This window comes from Somniosus microcephalus, chromosome 4 (genome assembly GCF_052327205.1).
Source record: "Somniosus microcephalus isolate GS21.2 chromosome 4, FLI_Smic_1.0, whole genome shotgun sequence".
In the NCBI taxonomy this organism is placed as follows: domain Eukaryota; kingdom Metazoa; phylum Chordata; class Chondrichthyes; order Squaliformes; family Somniosidae; genus Somniosus; species Somniosus microcephalus.
In genome coordinates, this window is record NC_140990.1 from 346,911,406 (window position 1) to 346,937,700 (window position 26,295).

Consider the following 26,295-nt stretch of genomic DNA (forward strand, 5'->3'; position numbering starts at 1 on the left):
CTCCTCCGTCTCCTCCGTCGTCTCCTCCTCCTCCTCCGTCGTCTCCTCCTCCTCCTCCGTCGTCTCCTCCCCCTCCTCCTCCTCCGTCGTCTCCTCCTCCTCCGTCGTCTCCTCCTCCGTCGTCTCCTCCTCCTCCTCCTCCTCCTCCGTCGTCTCCTCCTCCTCCTCCTCCTCCTCCGTCGTCTCCTCCTCCTCCTCCTCCGTCGTCTCCTCCTCCTCCTCCTCCGTCGTCTCCTCCTCCTCCGTCGTCTCCTCCTCCTCCTCCTCCTCCGTCGTCTCCTCCTCCTCCTCCTCCTCCGTCGTCTCCTCCTCCTCCTCCTCCTCCTCCTCCTCCGTCGTCTCCTCCTCCTCCTCCGTCGTCTCCTCCTCCTCCGTCGTCTCCTCCTCCTCCTCCGTCGTCTCCTCCTCCTCCTCCGTCGTCTCCTCCTCCTCCTCCGTCGTCTCCTCCTCCTCCTCCGTCGTCTCCTCCTCCTCCTCCGTCGTCTCCTCCTCCTCCTCCGTCGTCTCCTCCTCCTCCTCCGTCGTCTCCTCCTCCTCCTCCGTCGTCTCCTCCTCCTCCTCCGTCGTCTCCTCCTCCTCCTCCGTCTCCTCCTCCTCCTCCTCCTCCGTCGTCTCCTCCTCCTCCTCCGTCGTCTCCTCCTCCTCCTCCGTCGTCTCCTCCTCCTCCTCCGTCGTCTCCTCCCCCTCCTCCTCCTCCGTCGTCTCCTCCTCCTCCGTCGTCTCCTCCTCCGTCGTCTCCTCCTCCTCCTCCTCCTCCTCCGTCGTCTCCTCCTCCTCCTCCTCCTCCGTCGTCTCCTCCTCCTCCTCCTCCGTCGTCTCCTCCTCCTCCTCCTCCGTCGTCTCCTCCTCCTCCGTCGTCTCCTCCTCCTCCTCCTCCGTCGTCTCCTCCTCCTCCTCCTCCTCCGTCGTCTCCTCCTCCTCCTCCGTCGTCTCCTCCTCCTCCTCCTCCTCCGTCGTCTCCTCCTCCTCCGTCGTCTCCTCCTCCTCCTCCGTCGTCTCCTCCTCCTCCTCCGTCGTCTCCTCCTCCTCCTCCGTCGTCTCCTCCTCCTCCTCCGTCGTCTCCTCCTCCTCCTCCGTCGTCTCCTCCTCCTCCTCCGTCGTCTCCTCCTCCTCCTCCGTCGTCTCCTCCTCCTCCTCCGTCGTCTCCTCCTCCTCCTCCGTCGTCTCCTCCTCCTCCTCCGTCTCCTCCTCCTCCTCCTCCTCCGTCGTCTCCTCCTCCTCCTCCGTCGTCTCCTCCTCCTCCTCCTCCTCCGTCGTCTCCTCCTCCTCCGTCGTCTCCTCCTCCGTCGTCTCCTCCTCCTCCTCCTCCTCCTCCGTCGTCTCCTCCTCCTCCTCCTCCTCCGTCGTCTCCTCCTCCTCCTCCTCCGTCGTCTCCTCCTCCTCCTCCTCCGTCGTCTCCTCCTCCTCCTCCTCCGTCGTCTCCTCCTCCTCCGTCGTCTCCTCCTCCTCCTCCGTCGTCTCCTCCTCCTCCTCCTCCGTCGTCTCCTCCTCCTCCTCCTCCTCCGTCGTCTCCTCCTCCTCCTCCTCCTCCGTCGTCTCCTCCTCCTCCTCCTCCTCCTCCTCCTCCTCCGTCGTCTCCTCCTCCTCCGTCGTCTCCTCCTCCTCCTCCGTCGTCTCCTCCTCCTCCTCCGTCGTCTCCTCCTCCTCCTCCGTCGTCTCCTCCTCCTCCTCCGTCGTCTCCTCCTCCTCCTCCGTCGTCTCCTCCTCCTCCTCCGTCGTCTCCTCCTCCTCCTCCGTCGTCTCCTCCTCCTCCTCCGTCGTCTCCTCCTCCTCCTCCGTCGTCTCCTCCTCCTCCTCCGTCGTCTCCTCCTCCTCCTCCGTCGTCTCCTCCTCCTCCTCCGTCTCCTCCTCCTCCTCCTCCTCCGTCGTCTCCTCCTCCTCCTCCGTCGTCTCCTCCTCCTCCTCCGTCGTCTCCTCCTCCTCCTCCGTCGTCTCCTCCTCCTCCTCCGTCGTCTCCTCCCCCTCCTCCTCCTCCGTCGTCTCCTCCCCCTCCTCCTCCTCCGTCGTCTCCTCCTCCTCCGTCGTCTCCTCCTCCGTCGTCTCCTCCTCCTCCTCCTCCTCCTCCGTCGTCTCCTCCTCCTCCTCCTCCTCCGTCGTCGTCTCCTCCTCCGTCGTCTCCTCCTCCTCCTCCTCCTCCTCCGTCGTCTCCTCCTCCTCCTCCTCCGTCGTCTCCTCCTCCTCCTCCTCCTCCTCCTCCGTCGTCTCCTCCTCCAGCTCTATGGGACAGTCCTCATGCTTCCCAGCAATTACTGCAGTATCTCCAGCAATGTCTTCTCGTCCCTCGCCCATGTGGTCAGGTCAGGAGTCCTCCTGTTCTTGGCCACCCCTCACTAGGATTGAGACCGTTCATTCTGCTGCCTCTGCTGTATTAACCAACCCCTTCCCCTGCCCCAAAGGCCAAAGCTCCCCCCCACCCGTGCACTAAATCAGCATTTCTCTCCCATAATACCATCTCCGAGCTCATCATGAGACCCACCTCCTGCTCCCCTGACCCTATTCCCACTGAACCGCTGGCCACCCAACTTCCCTTCCTGGCCCCCATGTTAGCTGACATTGTTAATGTTCGCTCTCCTCAGGTACTGTTCCCCTCTCCTTCAAATCTGCCACCATCGCCCCTCTCAAAAAAACAACCCTTGTCCCCTCTGTCCCTGTGAACTGCCACCCCCATCCCCAAACTCCCTTTCCTTTCCAAACCCTTGAACGTGTTGTCGCCTCCCAAATCCGTGCCCATCTTTCCTGCAATTCCATGTTTGAATCCCTCCAATCAGGTTTCTGTCCCGCCAGAGCACTGAATCGGCCATTATCAAAGTAACAAATGACATCCTATGTGATTGTGACGAAGGTAAACGATCCCTCCTCGTCCTACTCGACCTGTCTGCAGCCTTTGACACAGTTGACCACTCCATCCTCCTCCAACGCCTCTCCTCCATCATCCAGCTGGGTGGGACTGCACTCACCTGGTTTTATTCTAATCTATCCAGTGTGGCCAGAGAATCACCTGCAATGGCTTCTCCTCCCGCTCCCATACCATGACCTCTGGAGTCCCCCCAAGGATTTATCTTTGGCCCCCTCCTATTTCTCATCTACATGCTGCCCCTTGATGACATCATCCAAAAACACAACGTCAAATTCCACAGGAACAGGAGGAGGTCATTCAGCCTCTTGAGCCTGATCCGCCATTTAGTTGGATCCTGGCTGATCTGTATTTTAACTCCATTTATCCACCTTGGTTCCGTAACCCTTGATACTCTTACCCAACAAAACTCTATCAATCTCAGTCTTCAAAGCTGCAGTTGACCCCCAGCCTCAGTTGCCTTTTGGGGGAGAGAGTTCCAGATTTCCACCCCCCTTTGTGTGAAGAAGTGCTTCCTGACATCACCCCTGAACGGCCTGGCTCTAATTTTAAGGTTCTGCCCCCTTGTTCTGGACTCCCCCCACCAGAGGAAATAGTTTCGCTCTCTCGACCTGATCAACTCCTTTAATCATCTTAAACACCTCGATCAGATCACCCCTTAATCTTCTAAACTCGAGGGAATACAAACCCAGCCTGTGCAACCTGGCCTCGGAATTTAACCCTTTTAGCCCCGGTATCATTCTGGTGAATCTGCACTGCCCCCCCTCCGAGGCCGATATACCCTTCCTGAGGGGCGGGGCCCAGGACTGATCCAGATGTACACTGAAACTCCCAGCGTTACCTCACCAACTCTCTCGTTCCAGCTCCACAAGCAGCAAACGCACGGCGAGCCCACACGCCACAATGTGGTACCGACACGACAGTGATGACAGCGGGGAGAGCGGAGTGGAGGAAACAGAGACGAGGAGGCCATCGGCAGCGGCCATCCCACGATCCTCCACCTACCCCGTCGCCGCCAGCAGACCCACAGAACCCCGTGAGGAGCCAACCGGACTCCTGCCCATCGTCCACAGGAGATACGGAGGAATCAGCGGTAAGACTGGGGGCTCTGGAGGGGGGAAGAGTGTCACCTGCACCCCTGAATACGATGGGAACAGTAGTATAGTGGTTATGTTACTGGACTAGTTATCCAGCAGCCTGGGCTAATCATCCGGAGACGTGAGTTCTAATTCAGTTAATTAAATAAATCTGGAATTAAAAAGCTAGTATCAGTAATGGTGACCATGAAACTACCGGATTGTCATAAAAACCCACTTGGTTCACTAATGTCCTTCAGGGAAGGAAATCTGCCGTCCTTACCTGGTCTGGCCTATATGTGACTCCAGACCCACAGCAATGTGGTTGACTCTTAACTGCCCTCTGAAATGGCCCAGCGAGACACTCAGTTGTAACAAATCGCTACGAAAAACAATAAGAATAAAACCGACATTGACCTCGGCACCGGCTACGGACACGGCACCGGCACACCCAGCCCAGTCAACCCGGCAAAGTCCTCCTCGCCAACATCTGGGGACTTGTGCCAAAATTGGGAGAGCTGTCCCACAGACTAGTCAAGCAACAGCCTGACATAGTCATACTCACAGAATCATACCTTTCAGCCAATGTCCCAGACTCCTCCATCACCATCCCTGGGTATGTCCTGTCCCACCGGCAGGACAGACCCACCGGGGGTGGCGGCACAGTGGTATACCGTCGGGAAGGAGTGGCCCTGGGAGTCCTCAACATTGTCTCCGGACCCCATGAAGTCTCATGGCTTCAGGTAAAGCATGGGCAAGGAAACCTCCTGCTGATTACCACCTACCGCCCTCCCTCAGCTGATGAATCAGTACTCCGCCATGTTGAACACCACTTGGAAGAAGCACTGAGAGTAGCAAGGGCACAGAATGTACTCTGGGTGGGGGACTTCAATGTCCATCACCAAGAGTGGCTCGGTAGCACCACTACTGACCGAGCTGGCCGAGTCCTGAAGGACATAGCTGCCAGTCTGGGCATGCGGCAGGTGGTGAGAGAACCAACACGAGGGAAAAACCTACTTGACCTCGTCCCCGCCAATCTACCTGTCGCAGATGCATCTGTCCATGACAGCATTGGTAGCAGTGACCACCGCACAGTCATTGTGGAGACGAAGTCCCGTCTTTACACTGAAGACACTCTCCATCGTGTTGTGTGGCACTACCACCGTGCTAAATGGGATAGATTTAGAACAGACCTAACCGCTCAAAACTGGGCATCCGTGAGGCACTGTGGGCCATCAGCAGCAGCAGAATTGTATTTCACCACAATCTGTAACCTCATGGCCCGGCATATCCCTCACTCTACCATTACCATCAAGTCATGGAACCAACCCTGGTTCAATAAGGAGTGTAGAAGAGCATGCCAGGGACAGCACCAGGCGTACCTAAAAATGAGGTGCCAACCTGGGGAAGCTGCTACACAGGACTACATGCATGCTAAAAAGCAGAAGCAGCATGCTATAGACAGGGTTAAGCGATCCAACAATCAACGGATCAGATCAAAGCTCTGCAGTCCTGCCGCATCCAGTCGTGAATGGTGGTGGACCATTAAACAACTAACGGGAGGAGGAGGCTCCGTGAATATCCCCATCCTCAATGATGGTGGAGCCCAGCACGTGAGTGCAAAAGACAAGGCTGAAGCGTTTGTAACCATCTTCAGCCAGAAGTGCCGAGTGGATGATCCATATCGGCCTCCTCCTGAGGTCCCCACAATCACAGAAGCCAGTCTTCAGCCAATTCGATTCACTCCACGTGATATTAAGAAACGGCTGAGCGCACTGGATACAGCAATGGCTATGGGCCCCAACAACATCCCGGCTATCGTGCTGAAGACTTGTGCTCCAGAACTAGCCGCGCTTCTAGCCAAGCTGTTCCAGCACAGCTACAACACTGGCATCTATCCGACAATGTGGAAAACTGCCCAGGTATGTCCTGGCCACAAAAAGTTGGACAAATCCAATCCGGTTAATTACCGCCCCATCAGTCTACTCTCAATCATCAGCAAAGGGATGCAAGGTGTCGTCAACAGTGCTATCAAGCGGCACTTACTCACCAATAACCTGCTCACTGATGCCCAGTTTGGGTTCTGCCAGGACTACTCGGCTCCCGACCTCATTACAGCCTTGGTCCAGTCATAGAGTCACGGAAGGAGGCCATTCGGCCCATTGAGTCCGTGCCAGCTCTCTGTAGAACAATCCAGTCAGTCCCATTCCCCCGCTCTATCCCCGGAGCCCTGCAAGTTTATTTCCCTCCAGTGCCTATCCAGTCTCCCCTTGAAAACATTGAGTGTCTCCGCTTCCACCACTTCCGTCGGCAGCGAGTTCCAGGTCCTCACCACTCGCTGCGTAAAAAAGTTTTTCCTCACATTCCCCCCTGTATCTCTTGCCCAAAACCTTAAATCTGTGTCCCCTAGTCCTTGTACCATCAACTAGTGGGAACGGCCTTTCCCCGTCTAGCCTATCCAAACCCGTCATAATCTTGTACACCTCTATCAAGTCACCCCTCAACCTCCTTTGCTCTAATGAAAACAAATCCAGCTTCTCCAACCTGTCCTTGTAGCTAAGATCCCCCATCCCCGGAACCATTCTGGTAAATCTCCTCTGCACCCTCTCAAGGGCCTTCACATCCTTCCGAAAGTGTGGTGACCAGAACTGGACACAATACTCCAGTTGTGGCCTAACCAGCGCTTTATAAAGGTTCAGCATAACTTCTCTACTTTTCTACTCAATGGCCCAGAAATTCAGCTCTCCCCGGGTGAGTGCGCACGGGGTACTCGCCCATAGGCCGAATGGAATTGCCGGTTTCCTGCATGCACTGCGCATGCGCAGGAAACCGGCACTTCCGATCCTCTGAATGAAAAGGTTCAGAGGTCGAACGCGCGTGCACTTTGAACTTAGGGTTTTTTTTACAGGTTTTCCTGGGAGGGTAAGCCTGCAGGATTTACACATTTAAAAAGCAGGCGTAAGGCCTGCTTTTTGCAAGGTAAGTGGTGAATTAATTAAAATTAAAATATTATTTCCACAGGTTTATTATTTTTAAATAAATACTTTAAAGCAAGGTAAGTTTATTTTTAGCCCCGTTATAATATAAAATTATTTTTTTCAAAAATTTAAATTATTGTTTAAAATAGTTATTTAATGTAATTTATAGTTTATTTAAAAAGTGTGATGTTTATTAAAATTTATTTGAAGGTTTACTGCTATTTTGGGCCCGTAGTATTTATAAGTTTTGACAGGTCTACCTGTCAATCTTATGAATGGGCTTTTCCCTCCTCCGATTGGCTGCCCATGGCTCACGTGATCCCAGGGGACGCATCGCACTAACTACGCCCCTGGGATACGCAAGCACAGCACGCCGGCAGCTGGGCCAGGCCCTGGAGCGGAATTCCACGGGGCCCTACAGCTCAACTGCCGGCGCGCAAGGTAAGTGCAGGTTGGGGGCTGACACCCGTGGGAAGCCCCCGACCCGAATTTCTGGGCCATTACCTCTATTTATGAAACCCAATATCTATGCTTTGTTAACCACTCTCAATATATCCTGCCACCTTCAGGGACCTATGCACATTAACTCCCAGGTCCCTCTGTCCCTGCACACTCTTTAAAACTGTGCCATTAAGTGTATATTGCCTCTCCCTGTTCCTTCTGCCAAAATGCATCAACTCACACTTCTCTGTATTAAATTCTGTCTGCCACTTGTCTGCCCATTCTGCTAGCCTTTCTATGTCCTGCTGCAGTCGATTGGTATCATCCTCACTGTTTGCCACACCCCCAAGTTTGGTGTCATTGGCAAATTTAGAAATTCTACTCTGTATTCCAATATCCAGGTTATTTATTTATATATATATATATAGTCTCCGGTCTGAAAATCAGCCATTTACCATAACTCGCTGTTTTCTGTCCTTAAGCCAATTCCTTATCCAAGCTGCCACTGACCCACCTATTCCACGAGCCTCAATTTTGTTAACCAGTCTTCCATGTGGCACTCTGTCAAACGCCTTCCGAAAATCCATGTAGACAACATCCATTGCATTCCCTTCATCAATCCTCAAACATTAGTCAAACACGATCTGCCTTTTACAAATCCATGTTGGCTCTCCTTAATTCCCTTAAACCTCTCCAAGTGCCCGTTAATTTTTTCCTTGATTATTGTTTCTAAAACTTTACCCACCACTGATAAACTGACCGGCCTGTAGTTACTAGGATTGTCCTTGCACCCTTTCTTGAACAATGGTCTCACATTTGCCACTTTCCAATCCTCGGGCACCTCGCCCACATCTAGGGAAGATTGGAAAATTATGGCAAGCCCTTCCGCTATCTCCTCCCCCAATTCCCTTAGCAACCTGGGATGCAAACCATCTGGACCAGGCGACTTCTCCACTCTAAGCATACCCAGCCTTTCTAGTACATTCTGTCTATCAATTTTCACCCCTTCCATTGTTTCTACCTTTTCCACTTCTACCGATATTTTGTCAGCATCCACCTCATTACAGTAGTAAACACCGATACAAAGTACTCATTGGGTATTCTAGCCTTGCCCTGCGCCTCTAAGCATATATCACCTTCTTTGTCCCTAATAGGCCCCACCCCACCTCTTAGAGAAGCGTGCAATAAGGGCACAGCAGTAATCATGGGTGACTTTAATCTACATATAGATTGGGCTAACCAAATTAGTAACAATACTGTGGAGGAGGAATTCCTAGAGTGTATACGAGATAGTTTCCTGGACCAATATGTCGAGGAACCAACTAGAGATCAGGCCATCTTAGACTGGGTATTATGTAATGAGAAAGGATTAATTAGCAATCTTGTGCAAGGCCCCTTGGGTCAGAGCGATCATAATATGATAGAATTCTTCATTAAGATGGAGAGTGAAATAGTTGACTCAGAGACTAGGGTCCTGAATTTAAATAAAGGAAACTACGATGGTATGAGGTGCGAGTTGGGTAGGATTGATTGGGGAATGTCACTCAAAGGGTTGACGGTGGATAGGCAATGGCAAACATTCAAAGATCGCATGGATGAACTACAGAATTTGTTGATCCCAATTTGGCATAAAAATAAAACAAAAAAGGTGACAACCGTGGCTAACAAGGGAAATTAGGGATAGCATAAAATCCAAGCAGAGGACATATAAATTGGCCAGAAAAAGCAGTAAACCTGAGGATTGGGAGCAGTTTAGGATTCAACAAAGGAGGACAAAGGGGAAAATAGAATATGAGAGTAAGGTTGCAGGGAACATAAAAACTGACTGTAAAAGCTTTTATAGATATGTGAAGAGAAAAAGATTGGTGAAGTCAAGCATAGGTCCCTTGCAGTCAGAATCAGGGGAATTTATAATGGGGAACAAAGAAATGGCAGACCAACTAAATACATATTTTGGTTCTGTCTTCACAAAGGAGGACACAAATAACCTCCCAGAGATGTCGGGGAACATAGGGTCTGATGAAAGGGAGGAACTGAAAGAAATCAGTATTTGAAGGGAAATGGTGTCAGGGAAATTGATGGGATTGAAGGCCGATAAATCCCCAGGGCCTGATAATCTACATCCTAGGGTACTTAAGGAAGTGGCCCTAGAATTAGTAGATGCTTTGCGGGTCATCTTCCAAAATTCGATAGACTCTGGAACAGTACGCATGGATTGGAGGGTAGCTAATGTTACCCCACTGTTCAAAAAGGGTGGTAGAGAGAAAACGGGGAATTACAGACTGGTAAGCCTGACATCGGTAGTGGGGAAAATGCTAGAGTCCATTATAAAAGATGTAATAGCAGAGCACTTGGAAAACAGTGACAGGATCGGACAAAGTCAACATGGATTTACAAAAGGCAAATCGTGCTTGACTAATCCACTGGAATTTTTTGAGGATGTAACTGGTAAAATAGATAACGGAAAACCAGTGGATGTGGTGTATTTGGACTTTCAAAAGGCTTTCGATAAGGTCCCGCATAAGAGATTAGTGTGTAAAATTAAGGCACATGGGATTGGGGCAAGGTATTGACTTGGATAGAGAACTGGTTGGCAGACAGAAAGCAAAGAGTTGGAATTAACGGCTCTTTTTCTAAGTGGCAGACAGTGACTAGTGGGGTACCGCAGGGATCGGTCCTTGGACACCAGCTATTCACAATATATATTAATGATCTGGATGAGGGAACTAGATGTAATATCTCCAAGTTTGCAGATGACACAAAGCTGGGTGGGCGTGTGTGCTGTGAGGAGGATACCGAGAAACTCCAGTATGATTTGGACAGGTTGGGTGATTGGGCAGAATCATGGCAGATGCAATATAACGTGGATAAATGCGAGGTTATCCACTTTGGTGTCAAAAACAGGAAGGCAGATTATTATCTGAATGGCAATAGATTGGGAGAAGGGGAAGTGCAATGAGACCTGGGTGTCCTTGTGCACCAGTCGTTGAAGGTAAGCATGCAGGTGCAGCAGGCGGTTAAGAAGGCAAATGGTATGTTGGCCTTCGTAGCGAGAGTGTTTGAGTACAGGAACAAGGATGTCTTGCTGCAGTTGTACAGGGCCTTGGTGAGACCACATCTGGAGTATTGTGTGCAGTTTTGGTCGCCTTATCTGAGGAAGGATGTTCTTGCCATGGAAGGAGTGCAGCGAAGATTCACCAGGCTGATACCTGGAATGGCAGGAATGACGTATGAGGAGAGATTGGGTCGATTAGGCTTGTACTCGCTGGAGTTTAGAAAAATGAGAGGGGATCTCATTGAAACTTATAAAATTCTAACAGGACTAGACAGACTAGATGCAGGAAGGATGTTCCCGATGGTCGGGGAGTCCAGAACCAGGGGTCACAGTCTAAGGATAAGGGGTAAGCCATTTAGGACAGAGATGAGGAGGAATTTCTTCACCCAGAGAGTGGTGAACCTGTGGAATTCTCTACCACAGAAGGCAGTAGAGGCCAATTCATTAAATATATTCAAGAAGGAGTTGGATATATTTCTTAAGGCTAAAGGGATCAAGGGATATGGAGAGAAGGCAGGGACAGGGTACTGAATTTGGACGATCAGCCATGATCTCATTGAATGGCGGAGCAGGCTCGAGGGGCCGAATGGCCTACTCCTGCTCCTACCTTCTATGTTTACTACCCACTTACTATTTATATGCCGGTAGAAGATTTTTGGGTTCCCTTTTATGTTAACCACCAAGGAAGATAATTGCGGCTGTGGAGGTCAATCTTTTCAGCCCCAGGACATCGCTGTAGGAGTTCCTCAGGGCAGTGTCCTAGGCCCAACCACCTTCAGCTACTTCATCAATGACCTTCCCTCCATCATAAGGTCAGTAGTGGGGATGTTCGCTGATGATTGCACAGTGTTCAGTTCCATTCGCAACTCCTCAGATAATGAAGCAATCTATGCCCACATGCAGCAAGACCTGGCCGACGTTCAGGCTTGGGCTGATAAGTGGCAGGTTACATTCGCGCCACAGAAGTGCCAGGCAATGACTATCTCCAACAAGCGAGAGTCTAACCACCGCCCCTTGACATTCAACGGCATTATCATCGCTGAATCCCCCACCATAAATATCCCGGGGGTCACCATTGACCAGAAACTTAACTGGACCAGCCACATAAATATTGTGTCTCAGCTCCTGACTCCCCAAAGCCTTTCCACCATCTACAAGGCACAAGTAAGGAGTGTGATGGAATACTCTCCACTTGCCTGGATGAGTGCAGCTCCAACAACACTCAAGAAGCTCGACACCATCCAAGACAAAGCAGCCCGCTTGATTGGCACCACATCTACCACCTTAAACATTCACTCCCTCCACCACCAGCGTACCGTGTCTGCAGTGTGTACCATCTACAAGATGCACTGCAGCAACTCGCCAAGGCTTCTTTGGCAGCACCTCCCAAACCGTGACCTCTTCCACCTAGAAGGACAAGGGCAGCAGGCACATGGGAACACCACCACCTCCAAGATCCCCTCCCAAGTCAGTATGGTGTGTGACTTGAGGTCCCCACCATAAGAACATAAGAAATAGGAGCAGGAGTAGGCCATTCAGCCCTTCGAGCCTGCTCCGCCATTCAATGAGATCATGGCTGATCTTCTGCCTCAGTTCCATTCACCGGCCCTATCGCCATATCCCTTGATACCCTTACTAGTCAGAAATCTATTGACTTCTGTTTTGAATATACCCAATGACTGAGCCTCCACAGCCCTCTGGGGCAGAGAATTCCAAAGATTCACCACCCTCTGTGTGAAGAAATTTCTTCTCCTCTCAGTCCTGAATGGCCTACCCTTTATCCTGAGGCTGTGGCCCCTGGTTCTAGACTCCCCAGCCAAGGGAAACATTCTCCCAGCATCCATCCTATCAAGCCCTGTAATAATTTTGTATGCTTCAATGAGATTCCCCTCTCATTCATCTGAATTTAAGAGAATACAGGCCTGGTTTACGCAATCTCTTCTCATACGACAGTCCCGCCATCCCAGGAATCAATCTCGTGAACCTTTGTTGCACTCCCTCTATGGCAAGTATATCCTTCCTTAGGTAAGGAGATGAAAATTGTAGAGAGTACTCCAGGTGTGGTCTCACCAAGGCCCTATATAATTGGAGTAAGACTTCTTTACTCCTGTACTCAAATCCTCTTGTAATGAAGGCCAGCATTCAATTTGCCTTCCTAATGGTTTGCTGCACCTGCACATTCACTTTCAGTGACTCATGTACAAGGACACCCAGGTCCCTTTGAGCATCTGCATTCCCCAATATTTCACCATTTAGGAAATACTCTGCCTTTCTGTTTTTTCTACCAAGGTGGATAACTTCACATTTATCCACATTATATTCCATCTGCCATGTTCTCGCCCACTCACTGAGCCTGTCGAGATCCCCTTGAAGCCTCTTCACATCCTCTTCACAACTGACACTGCCACCTAGCTTTGTATCATCAGCAAATTTGGAAATGTTACATTTAGTCCCCTCATCCAAATCATTGATATAGATTGTGAATAGCTGGGGCCCAAGCACCGATCCTTGCGGTACCCCACTAGTCACAGCCTGCCATCCTGAAAAAGACCCTTTAACCCTATTCTTTGTTTTCTGTCTGTTAACCAATTCTCAATCCATGCTAGTATATTGCCCCCAATTCCATGTGCCCTAATTTTGTTCACCAACCTCTTGTGTGGGACCTTATCAAAGGCTTTCTGAAAATCCAGATACACCACATCTACCGGTTCCCCTTTGTCTACTCCACTAGTTACATTCTCAAAGAACTTCACCACACTGACTGCAACGGTTCAAGAAGACGGCTCACCACCACCTTCTCGAGAGAAATTAGGGATGGGCATTAAATGCTGGCCTTGCCAGCGACGCCCACATCCTATGAATGAATAAATTAAATGTACCCCTGAATACCCTGACTCTGGGGGTACAGACCCCCTGAATACCCTGACTCTGGGGGTACAGTCCCCTGAATACCCTGACTCTGGGGTACAGACCCCCTGAATACCCTGACTCTGGGGTACAGTCCCCTGAATACCCTGACTCTGGGGGTACAGACCCCCTGAATACCCTGACTCTGGGGGTACAGTCCCCTGAATACCCTGACTCTGGGGTACAGTCCCCTGAATACCCTGACTCTGGGGGTACAGTCCCCTGAATACCCTGACTCTGGGGGTACAGACCCCCTGAATACCCTGACTCTGGGGGTACAGTCCCCTGAATACCCTGACTCTGGGGGTACACACCCCCTGAATACCCTGACTCTGGGGGTACAGTCCCCTGAATACCCTGACTCTGGGGGTACAGACCCCCTGAATACCCTGACTCTGGGGGTACAGACCCCCTGAATACCCTGACTCTGGGGGTACAGTCCCCTGAATACCCTGACTCTGGGGGTACAGTCCCCTTAATACCCTGACTCTGGGGGTACAGTCCCCTGAATACCCTGACTCTGGGGGTACAGACCCCCTGAATACCCTGACTCTGGGGGTACAGACCCCCTGAATACCCTGACTCTGGGGGTACAGTCCCCTGAATACCCTGACTCTGGGGGTACAGTCCCCTGAATACCCTGACTCTGGGGGTACAGACCCCTGAATACCCTGACTCTGGGGGTACAGTCCCCTGAATACCCTGACTCTGGGGGTACAGTCCCCTGAATACCCTGACTCTGGGGTACAGACCCCCTGAATACCCTGACTCTGGGGTACAGACCCCTGAATACCCTGACTCTGGGGTACAGTCCCCTGAATACCCTGACTCTGGGGGTACAGTCCCCCTGAATACCCTGACTCTGGGGGTACAGTCCCCTGAATACCCTGACTCTGGGGGTACAGACCCCCTGAATACCCTGACTCTGGGGGTACAGACCCCTGAATACCCTGACTCTGGGGTACAGACCCCCTGAATACCCTGACTCTGGGGGTACAGTCCCCCTGAATACCCTGACTCTGGGGGTACAGTCCCCTGAATACCCTGACTCTGGGGGTACAGACCCCCTGAATACCCTGACTCTGGGGGTACAGACCCCTGAATACCCTGACTCTGGGGGTACAGTCCCCTGAATACCCTGACTCTGGGGTACAGACCCCTGAATACCCTGACTCTGGGGGTACAGTCCCCTGAATACCCTGACTCTGGGGGTACAGTCCCCTGAATACCCTGACTCTGGGGGTACAGACCCCTGAATACCCTGACTCTGGGGTACAGACCCCCTGAATACCCTGACTCTGGGGGTACAGACCCCCTGAATACCCTGACTCTGGGGGTACAGACCCCCTGAATACCCTGACTCTGGGGGTACAGTCCCCTGAATACCCTGACTCTGGGGGTACAGACCCCTGAATACCCTGACTCTGGGGGTACAGTCCCCCTGAATACCCTGACTCTGGGGTACAGTCCCCTGAATACCCTGACTCTGGGGGTACAGACCCCCTGAATACCCTGACTCTGGGGTACAGTCCCCTGAATACCCTGACTCTGGGGGTACAGTCCCCTGAATACCCTGACTCTGGGGGTACAGTCCCCTGAATACCCTGACTCTGGGGGTACAGACCCCCTGAATACCCTGACTCTGGGGGTACAGTCCCCTGAATACCCTGACTCTGGGGGTACAGTCCCCTGAATACCCTGACTCTGGGGGTACAGTCCCCTGAATACCCTGACCCTGGGGTACAGACCCCCTGAATACCCTGACTCTGGGGGTACAGTCCCCTGAATACCCTGACTCTGGGGGTACAGACCCCCTGAATACCCTGACTCTGGGGGTACAGTCCCCCTGAATACCCTGACTCTGGGGGTACAGTCCCCTGAATACCCTGACTCTGGGGGTACAGACCCCCTGAATACCCTGACCCTGGGGTACAGACCCCCTGAATACCCTGACTCTAGGGGTACAGACCCCTGAATACCCTGACTCTGGGGGTACAGTCCCCTGAATACCCTGACCCTGGGGTACAGACCCCCTGAATACCCTGACTCTGGGGGTACAGACCCCTGAATACCCTGACTCTGGGGGTACAGTCCCCTGAATACCCTGACTCTGGGGGTACAGTCCCCTGAATACCCTGACTCTGGGGCACAGTCCCCTGAATACCCTGACTCTGGTGGTACAGTCCCCCTGAATACCCTGACTCTGGGGTACAGACCCCCTGAAAACCCTGACTCTGGGGGTACAGTCCCCTGAATACCCTGACTCTGGGGGTACAGACCCCCTGAATACCCTGACTCTGGGGGTACAGACCCCTGAATACCCTGACTCTGGGGGTACAGTCCCCCTGAATACCCTGACTCTGGGGTACAGACCCCCTGAATACCCTGACTCTGGGGGTACAGTCCCCTGAATACCCTGACTCTGGGGCTACAGACCCCCTGAATACCCTGACTCTGGGGGTACAGTCCCCTGAATACCCTGACTCTGGGGGTACAGACCCCCTGAATACCCTGACTCTGGGGGTACAGACCCCTGAATACCCTGACTCTGGGGGTACAGACCCCCTGAATACCCTGACTCTGGGGTACAGACCCCCTGAATACCCTGACTCTGGGGGTACAGACCCCTGAATACCCTGACTCTGGGGTACAGACCCCCTGAATACCCTGACTCTGGGGGTACAGACCCCTGAATACCCTGACTCTGGGGGTACAGTCCCCCTGAATACCCTGACTCTGGGGTACAGACCCCCTGAATACCCTGACTCTGGGGGTACAGACCCCCTGAATACCCTGACTCTGGGGGTACAGACCCCCTGAATACCCTGACTCTGGGGGTACAGACCCCTGAATACCCTGACTCTGGGGTACAGACCCCTGAATACCCTGACTCTGGGGGTACAGTCCCCTGAATACCCTGACTCTGGGGGTACAGACCCCTGAATACCCTGACTCTGGGGTACAGACCCCCTGAATACCCTGACTCTGGGGGTACAGTCCCCTGAATACCCTGACTCTGGGGGTACAGTCCCCCTGAATACCCTGACTCTGGGGGTACAGTCCCCTGAATACCCTGACTCTGGGGGTACAGTCCCCTGAATACCCTGACTCTGGGGGTACAGTCCCCTGAATACCCTGACTCTGGGGTACAGACCCCCTGAATACCCTGACTGGGGGTACAGTCCCCTGAATACCCTGACTATGGGGGTACAGTCCCCTGAATACCCTGACTCTGGGGGTACAGTCCCCTGAATACCCTGACTCTGGGGGTACAGTCCCCTGAATACCCTGACTCTGGGGGTACAGTCCCCTGAATACCCTGACTCTGGGGGTACAGTCCCCTGAATACCCTGACTCTGGGGGTACAGTCCCCTGAATACCCTGACTCTGGGGGTACAGTCCCCTGAATACCCTGACTCTGGGGGTACAGTCCCCTGAATACCCTGACTCTGGGGGTACAGTCCCCTGAATACCCTGACTCTGGGGGTACAGTCCCCTGAATACCCTGACTCTGGGGGTACAGTCCCCTGAATACCCTGACTCTGGGGGTACAGTCCCCTGAATACCCTGACTCTGGGGGTACAGTCCCCTGAATACCCTGACTCTGGGGGTACAGACCCCCTGAATACCCTGACTCTGGGGGTACAGACCCCCTGAATACCCTGACTCTGGGGGTACAGTCCCCTGAATACCCTGACTCTGGGGGTACAGTCCCCTGAATACCCTGACTCTGGGGGTACAGACCCCCTGAATACCCTGACTCTGGGGTACAGACCCCCTGAATACCCTGACTCTGGGGGTACAGACCCCCTGAATACCCTGACTCTGGGGTACAGACCCCCTGAATACCCTGACTCTGGGGGTACATTCATAGGAACAGGAGGAGGCCATTCAGCCCCTCGAGTCTGTTCCGCCATCCAATGAGATCATGGCTGATCTGCAACATAACTCCATATACCCACCTTTGGCCCATACTCCTTAATACCTTTGGTTAACAAAAAGCTATCAATCTCCGATTTAAAATTAACAATTGATCGAACATCAATTGCCGTTTGCGGAAGAGAGTTCCAAACTTCTACCACCCTTTGTGTGTAGAAGTGTTTCCTAATTTCACTCCTGAAAGGTCTGGCTCTAATTTTTAGACTCTGGCCCCTAGTCCTAGACTCCCCAACCAGTGGAAATAGTTTCTCTCTCTCTACCCTATCTGTTCCCCTTAATATCTTGAAAACTTCAATCAGATCACTCATTAACCTTCTAAATTCCAGGGAGTACAACCCTAGTTTGTGTAATCTCTCCTCGTAATTTAACCCTTGAAGTCCGGGTATCATTCTGGTAAACCTACGCTGCACTCCCTCCAAGGCCAATATCTCCTTCCTACGGTGTGGTGCCCAGAACTGCTCCCGGTGCTCCAGGTGTGGCCTAACCAGAGTTTTGTATAGCTGCAGCATAACTTCTACCCCCTTGTATTCTAGTCCTCTCGATATAAAGGCCAGCATTCCATTAGCCTTTTTGATTATTTTCTGTACCTGTTCATGACATTTTAATGATCGATGTACCCGGACCCCCCGAGTCTCTTTGGCCCCCCACTGTTTTTAGCCTTTCACCATTTAGAAAGTGCTCTGTTCTATCCATTTTAGGTCCAAAGTGGATGACCTCGCATTTGCCTACATTGAAATCCATTTGCCACAATTTTGCCCATTCACTTAATCTGTCGATAGCCCTTTGTAATTTTATGCATTTGCAATGTGCTCACCTCCTTCCTTGGAAACCATCTGGTCCTGGGGATTTGTCACTCTTTAGTGCCATTATTTTCTTCATTACTGTTATTTTACTTGTGTTAATTTTATTGAGTCCCTGTCCCTGATTTAGTTTCCTTGGGATTTCCGGCATGCTATCCTCTTCCTCTACTGTAAATACTGACGCAAAGTAATTATTCAACATGTCCGCCATCTCCTTATTGTCATTGACAATATCACCACCTTTAGTTTTGAAGGGGCCAACATTGCTCCTGACCACCCTCTTTTTCCTAATGTAACTAAAAATTCTTTGTATTGATTTTGATATCTTGCAAGTTTCTTTTCATACTCCCTTTTTGTAGCTCTTACTATCTGTTTTGTGACCCTTTGCTGTTCTTTGTATCTTTCCCATTCGCCAGGATCTGGGCTATTTGTTGTATTTTTGTATGGACCTTTTCTTTAGTGTTAAGCTGTCACTTACCTCTTTAGTTTCCATGGCTGGTTCTTTTGACAAGTAGAGCTCTAGCCCCTCGGGTATAAACTGGTTCTGTATCACGTTAAATTACTTTTTAAACATCTCCCACTTATCTTCTGTCGTTTTACCCATTAACAGATTGGCCCAGTTTAGAGTCATAGAGTCATAGAGTTTTACAGCACAGAAAGAGGCCCTTCGGCCCATCATGTCTGCGCCGCCCATCCATCCCTGTCCAGTCTAATCCCATTTTCCAGCATTTGGTCCATAGCCTTGTATGCAATGGCATTTCAAGTGCTCATCCAAATGCTTCTTGAATGTTGTGAGGGTTCCTGCCTCTACCACCCTTTCAGGCAGTGAGTTCCAGCTTCCAACCACCCTCTGGGTGAAAAAGTTCCTCCTCAAATCCCCTCTAAATCTCCTGCCCCTTACCCTGAATCTATGCCCCCTTGTTATTGACCCCCCCACTAAGGGGAAAAGTTCCTCTTTATCTACCCTATCTATGCCCCTCATCATTTTGTACACCTCAATCAGGTCCCCCCTCAGCCTTCTCTGCTCTAAGGAAAACAACCCCAGCCTGTCCAGCCTCTCTTCATAGCTGAGGCGCTCCATCCCAGGTAACATCCTGGTGAATCTTCTCTGCACCCTCTCCAAAGCAATCACATCCTTCCTATAGTGAGGCGACCAGAACTGCACACAGTACTCCAGCTGTGGCCTCACCAGCGTTTTGTACAGCTCCATCATAACCTCCCTGCTCTTATATTCTATGCCTCGGCTAATGAAGGCAAGTATCCCATATGCCTTTTTAACCACCTTATCTACCTGCTCCGCTGCCTTCAGGGATCTATGTACATGTACACCGAGGTCCCTCTGACCCTCTGTACTTCCTAGGGTCCTACCACTCATTGTGTATTCCCTTGCCTTATTTGTCCGTCCAAAATGCATCACCTCGCACTTTTCAGGGTTAAATTCCATTTGCCACTTTTCCGCCCATCTGACCAACCCGTTTATATCTTCCTGTAGCCTGAGGCTTTCCTCCTCGCAATTTACCACCCCACCAATTTTCGTGTCATCTGCGAACTTACTGATCATACCTTTTACATTTTCATCCAAATCATTTATGTAGATCACAAACAATAAGGGACCCAGCACCGATCCCTGAGGTACCCCACTGGACACAGGCTTCCAGTCACAAAAGCAACCTTCGACCATCACCCTCTGCCTCCTGCCACTCAGCCAGTTTAGGATCCAACGCGCCAAGGCACCCTGGATCCCATGGGCTCTTACCTTCTTGACCAGTCTCCTATGCGGGACTTTGTCAAAAGCTTTACTGAAGTCCATGTACACCACATCCACAGCATTTCCCTCATCCACCCCACTAGTCACCCCCTCGAAAAATTCGATCAGATTTGTTAGACATGATTTACCCTTAACAAAGCCATGCTGACTATCCCCGATTAATCCTTGCCTCTCCAAGTGGAGATTAATTTTGTCCCTCAGAATTTTTTCCAATAATTTCCCCACCACAGATGTTAGACTCACTGGCCTGTAATTCCCTGGTTTATCCCTGCTACCCTTCTTGAATAATGGTACTACGTTAGCTGTTCTCCAGTCCTCTGGTACATCCCCTGTGGCCAGAGAGGTTCTGAAAATTAGTGTCAGAGCCCCTGCAATCTCCTCCCTTGCCTCCCACAGCAGCCTGGGATACATCTCGTCCGGGCCTGGGGATTTATCCACTTTTTGGCCCGCTAAAACCGCTAGCACCTCCTCCCTCTCGATGCTAATATGTTCAAGTATGTCACAGTCCCCTTGCCCGATTTCTATGTCTGCATCGTCTTTCTCCATAGTGAACACAGATGCAAAAAATTCATTTAAAACCCCGCCTACATCCTCTGGCTCTACACACAGATTGCCACTTTGGTCCCTAATGGGCCCTACCCTTTCCCTGGTTATCCTCTTGCCCTTAATATACTTATAAAACATCTTAGGATTTTCCTTTATTTTGCTCGCCAGTGTTATTTCATGGCCCCTCCTCGCCCTCCTAATTTCTTTTTTAAGTATGCCCCTGCACTTTTTATACTCCTCTAGGGCTTCTTCTGTCTTTAGTCTTTTGTAACTGCCAAAAGCCCCCCTCTTATTTCTAATGCATTTTTGTATATCCCTTGTCATCCAAGGTTCCCTTTGCTTGTTGGTCCCACCCTTGACCTTTACAGGAACATGTTGGCGTTGTACTCTCTCTATTTCCCTTCTGAAAGTCTCCCACTGTTTTGATGTGGATTTTCCTATAAGCAGCTGCTCCCAGTCCACTTTGGCCAGATCCTGCCTTATCATATTAAAATCGGCCTTCCCCCAATTTAGAACCCTTATTTCCGGGCCGTCTTTGTCTTTTTCCATGACCACCTTAAATCTCACCGAATTATGGTCACTGTCGCCAAAATGCTCTCCTACTGACACTTCCACCACTTGCCAGGCTACATTCCCCAGAATTAGGTCCAGTACCGCCCCCTCTCTTGTAGGACTTTCTACATGTTGGCTCAAAAAGCTCTCCTGGATGCACTTTAAGAATTCTGCACCCTCTAAGCCTTTCACACTCTGACTGTCCCAATTTATATTGGGGAAGTTGAAATCCCCCACTATTATTACCCTATTATTTTCGCACTTCTCGGAGATTTGCCTACATATCTGTTCCTCTATCTCCCCCTGACTGTTTGGGGGCCTATAGTACACTCCCAGCAAAGTGCTTGCCCCCTTTTTGTTTTTAAGTTCTACCCATATGGCCTCATTAGAGGAACCCGCTAATATATCATCCCTCCTTACAGCAGTAATTGACTCCTTAATTAATATTGCAACACCCCCTCCCCTTTTACACCCCCCTCTGTCTCGCCTGAAGATTCTATACCCCGGAATATTGAGCTGCCAGTCCTGACCCTCCCTCAACCATGTCTCCGTGATAGCAACAATATCGTACTCCCATGTGTTCAACAACAACTTCAGTTCATCCACCTTATTTGCAAGACTCCTTGCATTAAAATAAATGCCTTCCAGCCCTGCCATATTCTCTTTTGCCTTCACATATTTGCTCTGCCTTCCCAGCTGACTTGTTTTTCGCTCTGTATTTGGCCGTAAATCACCCCCTACTATAGCTCCACTCTGTGCCCCAACCCCCTGCCAAGTTAGTTTAAACCCTCCCCAGCGGTGCTAGCAAACCTCCCCGCAAGGATATTGGTTCCCCTCTGGTTCAGGTGTAAACCGTCCGACTTGTACAAGTCCCACCTTTCCCAGAAGCAGACCCAGTGATCCAGGAAACTAAAGCCCTCCCCCTTGCACCATCCCTTTAGCCACGCATTCATCTGTTCTATCTTCCTATTCCTATACTCACTAGCACGTGGCACCGGGAGTAATCCAGAGATTACAACCTTTGAGGTCCTGCTCCTTAATCCTTCACCTAGCTCCCTAAATTCTTGCTGCAGGACCTCATCCCTCTTTTTACCTATGTCGTTGGTACCAATGTGGACCACGACCACTGGCTGTTCACCCTCCCCCTCCAGAATGCCCTGCAGCCGCTCAGTGACATCCTTGACCCTGGCACCAGGGAGGCAACAAACCATCCTGGATTCACGTCTGCGGCCACAGAAACGCCTATCTGTTCCCCTTACTATAGAATCCCCTACCACTATTGCTCTCTGTGGTAAACCATGTTCACTATCGTATCACTGTTAGTAGTTAGCACTGTTCACCACTGTTCGTTATAACTGTATCACTGACCACTATTGTATCACGGTACGAGGTCGCCTCTTGCCACACTGCTATACCTGGGATGACCACTGCCGACTCCGCCTTGGCTCCACCCACCAGGCCAGGTATAAAGGTGAGCGACTGGCTGGTATTCCTCCTGCTTGGATCGGATCACCCACGAGAGTGGGCTCTGTTATTTAGTCAATAAAAACCTTTAGTCACCTTCGTAACTCTTCGCCTTTTATTGGAGGAATTGATAGGTATATCACTCTCCCACTCTTTTTCCCCCCTTCCTGGGCAGCAGGAGCACCCCCAGTGCCAGGAAGTTGGCCGCTGCTGCCTTCCCCTGGTGAGTCATCCCCCTCAACAGTATCCAAAGCGGTATACTTGTTTGAAAGGGGGATGTCCGCAGGGGTTCCCTGCACTACCTGCCTGCCTTTGTTGCTCCGCCTGATGGTCACCCCCTGTGCTGCCCTACCCTGAGGCGTGCACAACTCGCTAAACGTGTTATCCACGAGCCTTTCAGCATCGCGCATGCTCCAAAATTCATCCACCCGCAGCTCGAGTGCCGCAATGCGGTCTACAAGTAGCTGCAGCTGGATGCATTTCCTGCACACATGGTCATCAGGGACACTGGCAGCATCCCTGACTTCCCACATAGAGCAGGAGGAGCAGAGCATGGGTCTGAACTCTCCTGCCATGACTTACCCCTTTAATTTCTTTAAAAATTTATTCAATACCCCAGTTACAGGTATGCTCTAGGGCGCTTTATTTACCAACTATCCCCACTACACCAGAGAAATTTAACACCACAGAATTCAAGCTTGTATTGAAAAAAGAGAAATACTCACCAACCAATCACCTACCTGCTCCCTGGTGACGTCACACACTGATTACTTTTTACCTCTCTCCCTGCTGCTGAGTTGGTATGCCTCGCCTCTCTCCGGTTTTTATACCGGTCTCACCACACTGCTCCCGCTGGTCCCGACTGGTCTCGGGCCTCGCCTCTCTCCGGTTTTTATACCGGTCTCACCACACTGCTCCCGACTGGTCTCGGGCCTCGCTGGTCGCCGGGTTTTCTCCCGAGCTGCTCCCGCTGGTCCCGACTGGTCTCGGGCCTCGCCTCTCTCCGGTTTTTATACCGGTCTCACCACACTGCTCCCGACTGGTCTCGGGCCTCGCTGGTCGCCGGGTTTTCTCCCGAGCTCCTCCTCGCTGCTCCCGCTGGTCCCGACTGTGGACAGTCTCTGTCTTATCCCGTTGAAGTCGGCCTTACCTAAATCTAGAATCTTAGTAGCTGTTTCATGTTTCTCTCTTTCAAACGCTACGTTGAACTCGATCATGTTATGATTGTTATTTGATAAATGTTCACGCACAGTTCGGCTGTTAACTAAATCTGGCTCATTACTCATTACTAAATCTAATATGGATTGCCCCCTTGTTGCCTCTAGGACATATTATTGTGGAAAACTATCCCGGACACACTCAGGAAATTCACTACCTTTCTGACAGGTGCTAGTCTGCTTTTCCCATCGTTCTGAAAATTAAAAGCCCCCATTAAAACCACTCTGCCTTTGCTACATGCTTGTCTAATCTCTGCATTTATACAATCTAGCACTTCATGCTGCTACCAGGAGGCCGATACACAACCCCCACTACAGCCTTAGATCCTTTCCTATTTCTTAATTCTACCCATAAGGTCTCCACTGTCTGCTCGCCTCTCGTTATATCCTCTCTTATCATTGAGTGATTTCATTGTTAATCACCAAGGCTGCTCCTCCCTCTCCCAGTCTCCCTATCTTTCCTGTAGACCTTCTAACCTGGTACATTTAGTTCCCAGTCCTGACCATCTTGTAGCCGTGTCTCGGTAATGGCTACCATGTCATACCCTCCAATTTCAATTCGCGCCTGCTGTTCATTCAATGTATTCCTTATACTTCGTGTGTTTGTATGAAGAAGGTTTATTTGGGCCACACACCCTAACCTGTCCTTCAGCTTGACTGTTTTACTCACATGTTTCTTATTTCTCTCACCTGGTTCAATCATTTTATTCTATTAGTTTTCCCTCTACATGTAGTGCCTAAAGTCCCCCTGTACCGCTGAGTACCCTGACTGGGGGTACTGTCCCCCTGAATACCCTGACTGGGGGTACTGTCCCCCTGAATACCCTGACTGGGGGTACTGTCCCCCTGAATACCCTGACTGGGGGTACTGTCCCCCTGAATACCCTGACTGGGGGTACTGTCCCCCTGAATACCCTGACTGGGGGTACTGTCCCCCTGAATACCCTGACTGGGGGTACTGTCCCCCTGAATACCCTGACTGGGGGTACTGTCCCCCTGAATACCCTGACTGGGGGTACTGTCCCCCTGAATACCCTGACTGGGGGTACAGACCCCCTGAATACCCTGACTGGGGGTACAGACCCCCTGAATACTCTGAATCTGGGTACAGACCCCCTGAATACCCTGACTCTGGGGGTACTGGCTGTAGTCTGTTGCTTTGTCGATGTGACCACTCGCAGCGAGTGTCGGCGGCCATTTGACTGTGGAACCACGATCCTGTCCTCCTCGTGTGTCCGTGTGAGCTGGGCACGAATCGATCGCTCCCGCCTGTGAATGTTTGTCCTAATGGGCTTTAATCGACTCTCCAGCATTTCCATTCCAGGCACTCGGCTCCCTCTGTGTGAACCAACTTCAGCCGATCTCTGCTCATCTCCTGCGTTCTCTCACCTCCACCACCTTTATTCTGTTTTTCCTGCGATCTGTAGATTTCGCCGGGCCCCAGAGACCAGCCTCGCGGCAGCCCATGGGAGGGTGGGCAGAGGAGGGCACATCACCTCGACATCCTGAGACGGTACCAGAGGAGGGATCAGAGGACGAACTACCCCCACAAATGCACCAGGTAAACACATCCTCCGTCTGGGCTGCCAGAGCAGGACAGGCCCAGGTTCCACAGCCCGGCCTGGGCCGTGGCCCACAGAGCAAGGCGAGTCCCTGAAAGAATAATCAGACACAGACTCTTGGGAAAGGAGGGTGGCTCTGGGGAACAGAACCGGTTTGTTCACTGAATGAAATCCTTTTTTTTGAAGGTGTAATACACCTGGAATGTGCAGCCCAGGAGCTGGGGAAGATGTGAGTGAGTGTCCGCTGGTGTTTACTGACGCTGGACTGTGCCATGCATGGCTCACTCGTGTGCTTCTCGCAATCAAACTGGTGTTTGTGTAATTGGTTGTTGAGGTGTGTCGAATTATTCTCCAGAATGTTCCGATGGACTTTGTCCTTTTTAATAGATCATTGTGACGATGTTTGAATGTTTGTGAACAAGCCACTCTGGTTTCTTTAGCCCTCAGAGTTCTGAATGAGGTTTGAGGCACCCACAGTCCCTCGCTCCCAGGACAGGGGTCTGGGTCAGTGAGACAACCCACAGTCCCTCGCTCCCGGGACAGGGGTCTGGGTCAGTGAGACAACCCACAGTCCCTCGCTCCCGGGACAGGGGTCTGGGTCAGTGAGACAACCCACAGTCCCTCGCTCCCGGGACAGGGGCCTGGGTCAGTGAGACAACCCACAGTCCCTCGCTCCCAGGACAGGGGCCTGGGTCAGTGAGACAGTCCCTCGCTCCCGGGACAGGGGTCTGGGTCAGTGAGACAACCCACAGTTCCTCGCTCCCGGGACAGGGGTCTGGGTCAGTGAGACAACCCACAGTCCCTCGCTCCCAGGACAGGGGCCTGGGTCAGTGAGACAACCCACAGTCCCTCGCTCCCAGGACAGGGGCCTGGGTCAGTGAGACAGTCCCTCGCTCCCGGGACAGGGGTCTGGGTCAGTGAGACAGTCCCTCGCTCCCGGGACAGGGGTCTGGGTCAGTGAGACAGTCCCTCGCTCCCGGGACAGGGGCCTGGGTCAGTGAGACAACCCACAGTCCCTCGCTCCCAGGACAGGGGCCTGGGTCAGTGAGACAGTCCCTCGCTCCCGGGACAGGGGTCTGGGTCAGTGAGACAGTCCCTCGCTCCCGGGACAGGAGTTTGGGTCAGTGAGACAGCCC

At 51.6% G+C, this 26,295-nt stretch overlaps 1 protein-coding gene across 1 annotated transcript in view; it reads left to right on the plus strand.

Annotated features, from left to right (window-relative positions):
- The window catches only part of atg9a (ATG9 autophagy related 9 homolog A (S. cerevisiae)), an 88,293-nt gene extending 62,426 nt beyond the window's left edge, over nucleotides 1–25,867 (plus strand). Inside the window, 4 exon segments of the mRNA XM_085986997.1 lie at nucleotides 3,718–3,756; nucleotides 3,758–3,947; nucleotides 25,025–25,158; nucleotides 25,346–25,867. Coding sequence (XP_085843123.1) covers nucleotides 3,718–3,756; nucleotides 3,758–3,947; nucleotides 25,025–25,158; nucleotides 25,346–25,351 — 369 coding nt within the window. The 3' untranslated portion in view covers nucleotides 25,352–25,867.
- Nucleotides 25,868–26,295: the final 428 nt, after the last annotated feature.